The sequence below is a fragment of the Carcharodon carcharias genome, chromosome 13, assembly GCF_017639515.1.
Source record: "Carcharodon carcharias isolate sCarCar2 chromosome 13, sCarCar2.pri, whole genome shotgun sequence".
Lineage (NCBI taxonomy): Eukaryota > Metazoa > Chordata > Chondrichthyes > Lamniformes > Lamnidae > Carcharodon > Carcharodon carcharias.
The window spans coordinates 64,201,175-64,214,469 of NC_054479.1; the positions used below are offsets into that span (position 1 = coordinate 64,201,175).

General features: G+C 44.5%; 1 protein-coding gene across 1 annotated transcript in view; it reads right to left on the bottom strand.

The window, feature by feature from the left end:
* Nucleotides 1–12,822, bottom strand: part of LOC121285443 (glutathione S-transferase theta-1-like) — a 47,917-nt gene extending 35,095 nt beyond the window's left edge. Inside the window, exon 1 of the mRNA XM_041201864.1 lies at nt 12,639–12,822. Within this exon, the coding sequence (XP_041057798.1) occupies nt 12,639–12,750 (112 nt within the window). The 5' untranslated portion in view covers nt 12,751–12,822. The remainder of the gene's footprint in view (nt 1–12,638) is intronic.
* Nucleotides 12,823–13,295: the final 473 nt, after the last annotated feature.

Genomic DNA, 13,295 nt, shown 5'->3' on the forward strand with positions numbered 1-13,295 from the left:
AGCAGCGGCCTCAGACTCCTGTGGAGAGAAGGTAGAACAAGGCTCATGCCACAACCTAGATATTGGTGGGAACACACCACAGGCTTCCTGAAAATGTGATTCCAATGCCTGGACAGATCATGCAGAGCACTCCAGTACACTCCCCAGACGGTCTCATGCATCACTATGCCTTGCTGCAGTGTACACAACCTGGCGCTATAAAGAGGGGAGGACATGGAAGATGACAAGATAAAGGAACTCCACTTCTCCTCTGATGAGGCCTTCAAGACAATGATGGTGATGAGGTCTTGGAAGCTGAGGATGCAGGAGAAGAGGCCATTACATGGGCCAGATGAGGTAGGCATGCTCGTGAGGCCCTCACGGCCAGCAAATTTCAGGAGGAAGATGACGTGATGCAGTGAAGATCCTCCTGGACCACTCTCCTCCATCATGGGCCAGCATGACCACCAGGATAGCTACTCCTCTAACTTCACCCATGAACTTCCAGATGACAGTGCACTGTTGCACAGCACGCTCACATTGCCCTGATGCTATGAACGATGAGCAAGCCTCAAGGGCATGTATCCATGCTAAGATGAGGTGCTACCTGGAGGAGGGTATTTCAGCATCAGAAATTGCTGCCTCTTCACACATCCATCCAGCATCCCAGTCGCAACAGCATCCTACAAGACACAGGGGAACTTGCATGATCCTCAGCAGGTTAGTGTTTGCATTCCTTCAATCTGGCAAGGCTCCTCATAGAGATACATAGGAAGAAATGCAGCCACGCATGATGTGTTACATAAATGGTGACACAGAAATATAACACTTGGAACAAGGTAGCCGATGAAATATCGCTGCTGTGAATGCACTTGGAGATGACTCAGCCAGCTGTGATACACTCCCCGAAATGAAAATGACATCTGGCAATTAAAGTTAGGAACCCTGAGTTGCATTTCTCCTAACCTTACTATGGAGATGAAGCATCTGAGAATGACGAGGTCAAACACTTGGTGGCCTGATATTGAGATGCCTCCTCTTACACACAACCAGTGTGCCCTCATGGCCAGCTCTGGCCCTTATGAAGTCCAAGATGATCAGATGACATGATGCCCTCAAGGGCACGCACTCCTTTGCTAATGAGGAGCACTGTTCTGCTTCATCATATACTCACTCCTATCCCTTTGCATCCTTCCACATTGTCTAAAGCAACGATGTGCCATTCCAGAGCATGCTTAAAGGCTGTTTTGGCCACCAGAAATCACCATTTTGAAGTAGCACCAGTAACCTCTTGGAGTATCAAGGCAACTGGACACACATCGCTGTCTACCAATTTTGTGTACGGACCCTTCTCCCTATAATAGTCACAACTATAGCGTGAGAGATGCTTAAGGTTGGATGTCTCAGTGCCCGCACACAAATGTGCCATTGCTTTGTCACCTTGAGATGGCGAGGGTGTCCCAGTTTTTGCTGAGTGCACCTTGTTTATCAAGAATCGATCTAATTCTGCCTTAAAAAAATATTCAAAGACTCTGCTTCCACCGCCTCCTGAGGAACAGAGTTCCAAAGACTCTCAACCCCATGACAGAAAAAAAATTTCCTCATCTCCATCTTAAGTGAGCGACCCCTTATTTTTAAACAGTGACTCCGAGTTCTAGATTCTCCCACAAGAGGAAACATCCTCCCCACACCCACCCTGTCAAGGTCAGCATCCAAATGTACAGACAATGCCAAGTCCTTCCATTTCATAAAAGAAAAATTCAGGCTTGTAACTTAAGATTCTAACACAACGTAATCACTCTATTTATAGGTTTTAAAATCCTAGGATGCAAGTGGTCAAATCCAGGGCATTTATTAACTTTTAGTCTCATTAATTTCTCCAGTACTATTTCTTTACTAAGAATAATTTCTTTAAGTGCCTCATTCTCACTAAATCCTTTGTTCCCATTATTTCCAGAATGTTTCTTGTGTCTTCTACCGTGAAGACAGATAAAAGGTATTTGTTTAAAGCTCCTGCCATTTCCTTATTCCCCATTATAATTTCACCTCTCTCTGTCTTTAATAAGTTCACGTTTACTTTCATTAATCTCTTCCCATTTACATACTAATAGAAACATTTCCAATCTGTTTTTATGTCCCTTTCTAGTCTGCTTTTGCACTTCTTTTCCCTTTCCTTATCAATTTCTTTGTCCTCCTTTGCTGAATTTTAAAATCCTCCCAAAGCTCAGACTTACCACTCTTCCTGACAACATGAAAGCATTTTCCTTTGATCAAACACTATCTTGTTAGCCATGGTCAGATCACTTTTTCTTTAGGGCTTTTGTGACTTAAAGGAATTATGCAAATTATGTATGAATTCTTTAAATGCTAGCCATTGTTTGGCTACTATCACATCTTTTAATATACAGTAAAATCTTTACTATCCGTCATGTGTCAGGAATGGAAGGCACCAGTTAATCAAAAATGCTGGTTAACATTTACTGATGGAATACAATGCAACACTTATAGCATCAACTTTCAAAGGATAAAGTATAAAATAATATGCAGGTACTCAGGAAGCAAAGAACAGTTTTTTTTTTACTTCTAATCCTCAGCAGTGCATTAAAACATAAAATAAATTAGAAAATAATACAATATAAAGATACTCAAGAACACAGTGGCCCATAACTTTTGAGCTCCGGGACATCTGGCGGGGGGCGGGTGGTGGGGTGGGGGGGTGGGGAGTGGGGGTGGAAGGGTACCCCAAAGATATGCTAGGGAATCCCCACACCACTGGCTTGGAATTCACACATAAGGTGTGCATGGCAATTGTCTGGGAAGTTCAAACTTCCATAGGGCAATTGCCCTGCACTGGGAACCATTCAATACTGTGATTTAAATTGCAAACTTTGAATAATTCTGACTGTCTTACAGGAATAGTTACACAGGAAAAGTTAGAAGAATTAAAACCATTCTAACTCCTCGGTAACGATAGTACTGACTCACTCCCAACTGCCCCCCGCAACCCACAGGACTCCCCCCAACTCCCCAGGAACCACACTCCCCAACTCACCCATGACCCCCCACGGGACTTTGCCCACCCCAACACCCCCATGGGACTCTCGACTAACCCCCCCACCCCTCAATTGTCCTCCCCATCCCTTGACTCCATCCCACCCAACTGCCCTGTCCACCAAGCGACCACCCCCACCCGACTATCTGACCTCCCCTCCTTACCACCCCCACCACTGACCACCCGACCCCACTTGACCATTCGACTTCCCCCACTGACCACCCCCACCACTGACCACTTGCACCACCAATGACTAGCCGACCCTCCTACTGACCTCCCAAACACCCCACAGACCACCCGACACCCCCTCATGACCACCCAACCACTGACCACTTGACACCCACACTGACCACTGGACCCCACCCAACCCTCCTGACCCACCCTATCCCTCCATCCCATCCTCCCCACCTACATTATACACTTACCTTCTCCCTGGCTTCCCAAAGTGGCTGGACCTTTAAACTTACCAGCTTTATGGTAGCTAGTGCCCTAAAAAAGGGCCCCACTTCCGCCTCAGCTGCCCCTGACGCGAGGCCTCGGGAACCTGCTGCACTATACCTTTGGACACAGGCCAGGTGAGAAAGGTGCAGCTGCATTTCAGTGTAAGTAACTCGGAGCGGAGTGGCAATCTGACTGTGATTGTCACTCCACAGAAGTTATGGCTGGATACATCTAACCTTCCAATGTTGTGATGAAGTTTAAAACACAAAGCCATCCATCAGAAAATGCACAGGCCTCAGTCAATTTAATTTCCTCATAAAATGTTTTTGCCTTTGCAATGAGCATTGACAGGGCAACCCCCAAACGTTTCAACAAAAACCATTCATATAAAACACTGCCTAGCTGCTCTAACTTAGGTACATGTAGAGAATGGCATCCTTCAACAGTTTTATTTGATTCAGAACAAGCTAAAAATTTCAGTAATTGTTCTTTTCTTTTGGCTGCTTATATTGTATATCATGGATGAGCCAACATTATATTCTTTCAACAAAACCTTCTGATTCTTGCCCTTTTCAATACATCTACAGATGTCAATTTTCTCCTTTAGCGTCAACACAACTCTTATGTTTCTCACTTCAGCTTTTCTCTTGTTTATTGGATGCCATAATGGCAGGATGCAGTTTATAATTCATACAACAGCAAAAGTAAAAATGACAATGGCAGCTACAAGCAAGAAAGATTACCAGTCCCTCTAACCGAAGCTTGCCTAGTCGTACTGAGGTGACCTGGGAAGTCTTTGGGTTCCGGATAGCTTCTGAATGGCTGCCGGTTAGTAAAGTTATGATTCACATTAGGGGAATATCAGAAATTCCAGTGAGGAGAGAATTGTGGTTGGTGGAGTGTTGGATAACACAAAGTTTACTGTAAAGTAAAAATGGAAAGTGCTGGAAGTACTCAGCAGGTTTGGCAGGTTCCAGTTCTGAAGAAGAGTCATATTCAACTCGAAATGTTAACTCTGTTTCTCTCTCCAGAGATGGTGCTGGACCCTGCTGGGTACCCCCAGCACTTGCTGTTTTTTTTTAGATTTCCAGCATCTGCAGTATTTTGCTTTTCTTATCATATCTTTTAATGTATTCCCAATCTATTTTAGGCGACTCCGTCCTCATATCTACATAGACATTGATCAGATTTAAGATACTGATTTCGCATTTAACTAAATCACTTTCAGACTCAATGGGCAGCATTCTCCTGTCGGCGAGTGGAGAGCGGGGCCTGCTCGCCAACGTGAAAGATGATGCGCAGTGACGTCGGGCATGTGTCCTGGCGTCACCTTGTGTCATTTAGAATGTCAGTTCAGCGGGCACGCAGCCAACTCGGCTGAACTGTCAAAGGCCTATCAAGGCCTGTTAAAAACTAATTAAAACAATTAAATGAGCTGTCCGTCCAACCTTAAGGTTTGGGCAGGCGAAGAGCCCAGGCGGCCTTCATATTTTTTATGGAACCTCATCCACGGGCGGGATGAGATTTCATGAAGTGTTTAAAAAATCAGTAAAAATATTTTCCAAAATTTCACTAACATGTCCCAGCTCATATGACACTCTCACATGAGGGGACGTATTTCAAAAGTTTAAAAATCCTTTATTTAAAAGTTTAACACTGAAACAAATCTCCCTGAGGCACCTCTGTGCCTCAGGGAGATCACTGTGCTCTTCCTTGCGCATGCGCAAAAGAGCACAGGGAATCCCTCCTGCCCGCACAGGGAACACACAGCACTTCCGGGCAAGCATCACGATGGGCGGGTCTTAATTGGCCCACCCATGTAAAATGGTGGTGCAGACCCGATCGGGGGTGCCAATCGGGTTCGCGCCCGCCCCTACACAACCCACCCCCCTCTGACAGGGGGAAATTTCTGGCCAATATAAGATTCTCTAATATTATGGTCAGTCTTCCCTTCACTACAAGGTTATTAATTAGCATTTTCTCGTTGCTCAACACTAGATCTAAAATAACCTGTTCCCTACTTGATTCCTCAACATCCTGATCCAGAAAGCTATCATGTATACATTCCACGAACTCATCCTCCACAGTACTACTACAAACTTGGTTTTCCCAGTCTATATGAAGATTAAAGTACCCCATGACTACTGTATTACCTTTATTAAATGCACCTCTTATTTCCTGATTTATACACTGCCCTACACTGTAACTACTGTTAGAGGATCTTGTTAACAACTATCTCTAAGATTTTCTGCTCCTTGCTCTTCCATAGCTCCACCCAGACTGATTCTACTTCTTGAATTTCTGAGCTAAGTTCTTTCCTCTCTTCATGCCATTCCTTATTATGACTACCCTATCCTTGGCCCTGCCCCCATACCCATCATTCCCTCTTCCACCAATTCCTTTTCTATTTTGTTGATCTCTTCTAAAGATTAACAGGAACATAGGGTTTAGGAACTGGCCGTTTGGCCCTTGAGCCTGCTCAATCATTCAATAAAATCCCGACTGATCTGATTGTGGTCTCAACTCCATTTTGCCTTCCCCCCACGCCCCACACCCCCACACCAACCCCCACCCCCCCCCCCACCCCCCCCCCCCAACCCCCCATAACCCTTGACTCCTTTGCCTATCGAAAATTTGTTTAACTCAGCCTTGAATAAGTTCAATGACCCAGCTTCCACTGCTCCCTGGGGAAGAGAATTCCACACACTAACTACCCTCTTAGAGAGAACATTTTTCCTCAGCTCCATCTGGAAAGGGAGGCCTCTTATTTTAGTATCTGTTCAGCAGTCAATGGCTTTGTGCTGTGAGAATACTGCAAAGCTCTTCTGGTATATGGAGTTCTAGTCTCTCCCACAAGAGGGAACAACTATCCTTTCAAGTCCCCTCAGGATCTTATACATTTCAATAAGATCATCTCACATGCCAATGGGTATAGGCCCAACCTGTTCAACCTTTCTTTTTAAGATAAGCCCTTTATCCCAGGAATGAGTCATGTAAAACTTCTCTGAATTGCTACTAATGCAATTATATAATTTTTTAAATAAGAAGACTAAAACTGTACACAGTCCTCCAGATGTAGTCTCACCAAGGCCCTGGACAACTACAGTAAAACTTCTCTACTTTTATATTCCATTCACCTTGCAATAAAACATGAACATTCCACTTGACTTCTGAATCACTTGCTGTACCTGCATACTAACTTATTTCATGTACCAGGACACCCAGATCCCTCTGTACTACTGAGCTCTGCAATCTCTCCTCATTTAAATAATATGCTACTTTTCTATTTTTCCTGCCAAAGTGGAAAAGTTCATATTTTCCCACATTATACTCCATCTGCCAATTTTTTACCCACTCACTTAGCCTATCTCTATCCCGTTGCAGACTTAAATCTCCCCTTGATAACCTGATGTCCTACCTATTTTGGTGGGCAAATTTAGCTCCCATATATTTGGTCCCTTTATCCAAGCCATTGATATAGATTGTAAATAGTTGAGGCCCCAACACTGACCCCTGTGGGCATTCCATTCGTTGCAGCTTGTCAACTCTGAAATATTTAATTCCCTGCTTTGATCACTTTGCAACCAAATCTCCCTAATGGCTATGAGATCATTTATTTTACATTTCTATCTGTGCTATTAGTTCATCCAATTTGTTGTGAATGCTTTGTGCATTCTGTTTTAAGAGCCTTTCTGCACTGTGGCTTGCAATAGGCTTGCCATAGTCATGTGACATATGATGTCATGCTTTATGTATAAAAGCTTGAGAGCAGAAGCCATTCCATGTACCACTTGGAACTAAGTATGCAGCTGAAAGAGAGCCAGTCACTGTAAGAAACAGCAGCGAATAATTAAACCTTCAGTCTGCAACTTTGTAGAGGTCATTGACTGCTTGGTGAGTCAGTATGGCTTTCAATATTCCAGTATTGGCTCCCATGGAGAAGAAGGAAGATTTGAAAATAAATTGGAAATGCTTCCACTCTCAATGGCAGGACTATGAAATTGTCACGGAGTTAAACAAGAAAGCTGAACAAATAAGAGTTGCAACTCTTGTTATCGGTGCTGGGGAAAGAGTGCTACTAGCTGTATTGCATCCTAGACCTCACTGAGGTGTAGAAAAGCCAATCTTGTGAAATTTTGGAGACCTTGAAGACCCAAGTGTTCAACACCAAAGCTCAGATAGTTGGGGAGAATATTGATCAGTTTGCAACTGTACTGAGGCATCTAGTTGAATCTTATGAGTTTGCGCAGCTGAAGGATGATCTGATCAGAGATAGGATTGTCTTGGAATAAGAGATACTGCCTTGAGAGCATGTCTGCTGAGAGAAAATAAATTTACTCTCAAGAAAGTTATTGACATGTGCAGGAGCTCTGAAGTGGTCAATCATCAGTTGAAGAGTATTGATCAGAGAACTGACACGGCGTTGCACTCTACTGAGAGTCAGTTCAGGCCTTCCAAGCAGAAGACAATTAAGAAAAGGAAGAACAATTTACAGAATGGCCAACAGAAATATCAAGGCAGAAATTCTGGATGTAAATATTGCAGAGGACAATACACATAAATAAGAGGGAGCATGCCCAGCATGGGAAAAGTACTTCTCCAATTACAAGAAACTGAATCACTTTGCAAATAAGTATTTTTCAGGAAAGAAGAAAAGCAAGCCATTAAAGATGATTCCTGGAGAGAGAGCTGTTGGATGAAGATCTTAATGAATCATTCTACACTCCAGAACCTCAAGTCTCAAGGAAAGAAATGGTTTGACTTTTGGAATAATGACTGTAGAAGAAGAGCATCAAGTTAATGTGAAATGTCAGATAGATGTGCAACATCACGAGCTTTGCAGACCTGTGTAAATTTGCTCAAGACAGTGACCCCAAAATGAAAATGTCAAACATAAAGTTGTGGTTATATGATGGAATGATCCTCACCACAAGGGGACAAATTAAGCTGAGAACCCAATGTAATGGGAAGAAAGACTTGCAGTTTGTAATGAATATCAAGCAAAAGAATCGCTCATGACTCATGACATCCCAGACAGAACATAGATGAAACTTGGAGTAGATACCTTCTCTCTTCACTCTCCTTGGAAGTGACTATCTTGACACCATCGACTACTATTCAGACTATTGGGAGTTAGACATGCTGACGTCAATGACCATAGTGAGATTGTGGAATGTCTGAGAGCGCACTGCAGCCGTTATGACATTCCTGACACTGTGTTGAGCGACAATGGCCCCAAGTTCATGAGTAATAAATTCAGGTGCTTTGTAAGTGATTGGGAAATTCAGCACTATTCATTTTCTCTTTTTCCATTCATGGGATGTGGGCGTCACTAGCTCGGCCAGCATTTATTGCCCAGCCCCAATTGCCCTTGAGAAAGTGTTGATAACCTGCCTTCTTGAACTACTGCAGTCCATGTGGTGTAGGTACACCCACAGTCTGTTGGAAGGGAGTTCCAGAATTTTGACCCAGTGACAGTGAAGGAACAGCGATATATTTCCAAGTCGGGATGGTGAGTGTCTTGGAGGGGACCTTCCAGGTGGTGGTGTCCCCGTGTGTTTGCTGCCCTTGTCCTTCCAGATGGTTGCAGTCTGGGTTTGGAAGGTACTGTCTAAGGAGACATGATGAGTTGCTGCAGTGCATCTTGTAGATGGTACACAGTGCTGCTACTGTGTCGGTGGCGGAAGGAATGAATGTTTGTGGATGGGGTGCCAATCAAGTGGCCTGCTTTGTCCTGGATGGTGTTGAGTTTCTTAAGTGTTGTTGGAGCTGCCCTCATCCAGGCAAGTGGAGAGAATTCCATCACACTCCTGACTTGGGCCTTGTGGGATGGTGGACAGGCTTTGGGGAGTCAGGAGGTGAGTTGCTCACCGCAGGATTCCTAGCCTCTGACCTGCTCTAATAGTCACAGTATTTATATGGCTAGTCCAGTTCAATTTCTGGTCAATGATAACCACCAGGATGTTGATAGTAGGATTCAGTAATGGTAAAATCATTGAATGTCAAGGGGTGGAGGTTAGATTGTATCTCTTCTTGGAGATGGTCATTGCCTGGCACTCATGTGGCACAAATGTTACTTGCCACTTGTCAGCCCAACCTTAGATATTGTTGAGGTCTTGCTGCATTTTGACATGGCAGACATCAGCAAACATCCCCATTTCTGACCTTCTGAGTGGTGGAAGGTCATTGATGAAGCAGCTGAAGATGGTTGGGCCTAGTACACTACCCTGAGGAACTCCTGCAGTGATGTCCTGGAACTGAGATGATTAGCCTCCAATAACCACAACCATCTTCCTTTGTGCTGGTATGACTCCAACCAGCAGAGTTTTCCCCGATTCCCATTGATTCCAGTTTTGCCATGGCTCCTTGATGCCACACTCAGTCAAATGCCCCCTTGATATCAAGGGCAGTCACTCTCACCTCATCTCTGGAGTTCAGCACATTTGTCCATGTTTGAACCAAGGCTGTAATGAGGTCAGAAGCTGATCTGGTGGAACCCAAACTGAGTGTCAGTGAGCAAGTTATCGCTAAGCAAGTGCTGCTTGATAACACTGTTGATGACCCCTTCCATCAATTCCATCACTACCGCCAGTTAAATGGAAAGGCTGAGGCAGCAATGAAAATTGCCAAAGGGATCATTAACAGATCAAGTAGAGCCAGCAAAGATGGTTACAAGGCAATCCTAGAGTGGAGAAACACACTTACAGGAGGCTTGGAAAGTAGTCCAGTTCAGCAGTTCATGTCATGTCACATCCAAACTATTCTTCCAGTAACTATAAACTACTGAAGCCAGAAGTAGTAACAGGGAGTGAGTGACAAAATCAAAGTGAAACAACAGAAAGGCAAATTTCACTTTGATAAAGCTGCCAAATCATCGCTAGAGAGTTGGAGACCAGGTCAGAGTGCAAAAATTCAATGTTCTCAACAAAAGTCAGCTCACTTAGCAACCTGGGACCTTGGTAGAGACGTTGTCACCTCGATCGTACACAGTGAAATTGAATGACCAGTTATATCATTGTAACCATAGACATATATACATGTGCATCAGAAGAATATAGTAGACAGAAGAGAGCTGATGAGGAAGATCAACTGCATAAGGGATGAAAGACCACCAGTTCCATAGGCCAACTGTTCCTCAGTAAAGACAACGGATCTGCAGGAACACTCACCATGGCAACAACATTCTCCAGAGAGGAAACATTACCCCAGCAATGAGCGGACACCAATGAATGGTCAATAACAACCTGGACCATTTAGAAGACCTGAACCGTTCAAAGATTGTGTGCAATGCATGTGTAAGGACAGATGAAAGTGGGATGGACTAGAATGAACAAACAGTTTTCTCTACATGAGTGATGATTTTCATCGTAAACCATGTATGTGCCTGCCTTGCAACTACAAATATAATGTATATAGATTGTTGTTTTTTTTCCTTTTTATGAAAAAGGGGATGTTTGGAGAAGTGCCTTTGTGCACTGTGGCTTGCCTTAGGCTTGCCATTGTCATGTGACCTTTGATGCCATCCTTTATGTATAAAGGCTTGAGAGCAGAAGCCATTTCACCCACCACTTGGAACACATTCAGATATACAGCCTTAAGCTTTGACTCTTCTCTAATTTTCCATGATGTCACCTTAGCTACTAATGGCCTTTTACCTTTACTACTCTCTCTGTTCCTTCCTGACCCACTCTGCTTATTTGTACCCATGTTACAAAGCATTTGCATTTCTCTTCCTGCTTTGAAGTCCTGTCTACCACCTGCATTATTTGATTTGCCAGGACACTGGCCTGCCATGGTTTAAGTGGAACCCATCCCAGTGGAACAACTCTCTCTTTTCCTGCTGCCAGTGACCCGTAAAGTGAAACCCCTACCTCCCACCACTCCTTCAGCCACACATTGAACTTTCTAATCTGTTTATCCCAATGCCTATTGGCACATGGCTCAGATAACAATCTAGGGATTATTATCTTTTGAGGTTCTGCTTTTTAATTTGGACCCTAATTCCTCAAACTCTCTCAGCAGAACCTCAATCCTAGTTCTACCTATGTCAGTTCCTATATGGACCATAACAATTGGATCTTCCCCTTCCCTCTCCAAGTTCTTCTTCGGTTGAGAGGAGATGTCTATAACCCTGGCACCAGACAGACAACACAGCCTTTGGACTCCCCACTTGTGGCTGCAGAGAACAGTAACCCATTCCCCAACTTTTTCCAACCAAAACCACATTTCACATCCCACCATTTGAATGGATTCCTGAACCATGGTGCTATAGCCAATTTGCTCATCTGTCCTGCAGTTCTCGTTTGCATCCAGAGGTAGCAGTAACATCGTATTAGTTGGAAACAGGCAAAGGCTGAGGCTCGACCAGCACTGCATCAGGGGTCCCCAAGCCCACCCCAATCACAAACAAGAGGTAAAACCATTGCAAATTTGGACTTTCCTTTGATCAGGTATAACACAATGGGGAATGGCAACTTGTGATTCTGCTTAAGGACTTGAGGGATGACAGGAAAAAAAGGGGAGAGATATAGGGGAGACAAGACAGGGAGAAGAGAGGGGGAGAGGTGAGAAAGGGAGAAGGAGGAGCAAGGGGTATGAGAGGGAACGATAAGAGGGGAAAGGAAGGGGATGAGGGAAAGGAGCACAGGAGGAGAGCGAAAGGGAGGGGGAGAGGGGAATGAGAAAGGAGCAAGGGAGGGGAGGAGAAGTGGCAGAGGGGGATAAGAGAAAGGAGCATGGGAGGGAAGGGGTGCAGAGGGGAGGAGAGGGTGAGGAGGGGGATAAGAGAAAGGAGCATGGGAGGGAAGGGGAGTGGAGGGGGTGAGGGGAGTGGAGCACAGTGAATGTGAGGATAGCAGAGAACTGAAGAGGGAGGGAGATGAAAGAGGGGTAAGAGAGAGAAGCCAGGGAGAGAAAGGGTAGAGGGGAAATAGAGGAAAAAGAGGACACAAAGTTGGGGGGGCAGTGTGGCATGAGGGGAGAGGAGAAGGAAAGAAAAGAGATGGCAAGGGTAGAGGAGGGGAGAGGAAAGGAATTGGGCAGGAAAGCAGAGGGGGAGAGGTAGAAAAATGGGCAAGAATAAAAGTAAAAGTATAAATATATTTTAGCAGACAGCCGATGGCAGAAAGAAGTGTAAACTGAGCCCTGACGTTCCACTGACGCTTACCTGTTGAAAGATCAATAAACTTAAACTCAAATGCAATGTTGTTCTTCTTGGCAAAAATGTAGACAGCTCGGCAGGGCTGAGAGTGGAGATTCAAGTACAGCTCCAGGCCCATTTTGTTCTTCAGAGTAACAGGACTAGAAGTATTGGCGGCACAGCCTTTGCTTATGTAAAGTCAATCCCTCCCCCTATTCCCAGGGAAACACTGGTTGGAGACCAAAGATCAAGTGATATTAATCAATGTGAGAGAGAGAGAGGAAGCAAATTCTTGCTCCACAGTGAAAAACAACTAAACTCTCTGTGACTTGCCAAATCGAAAACTCTTAGCACGCACAGGGTAAGGAGAAGTGATCATACTTAAAAACAGAACATCTTTGTTTCCCCGAAAGTTCAAAGATTTTTAAACTGTACAGAACTGTGAGTGATGTTCCCAGTGCAGGGATCTGCCCTAAACCAGATGGAAAGGCACATGGCAACTCTCTCCTTAAGGGTCACTGTAAAAATTATTGATCAACCGATGTCCCCTGTAAATGTAACTCGGGTTTAACAAAGACCCTCTGCTGATACCTGCCTGCTCCTTTAGAGTGGCGGGCAGCTTGTTAAAGTTTGACCGTCCCCCCCCTCAGATATCTGTGCTCCTCTAATTCTGGCCTCGTTTGC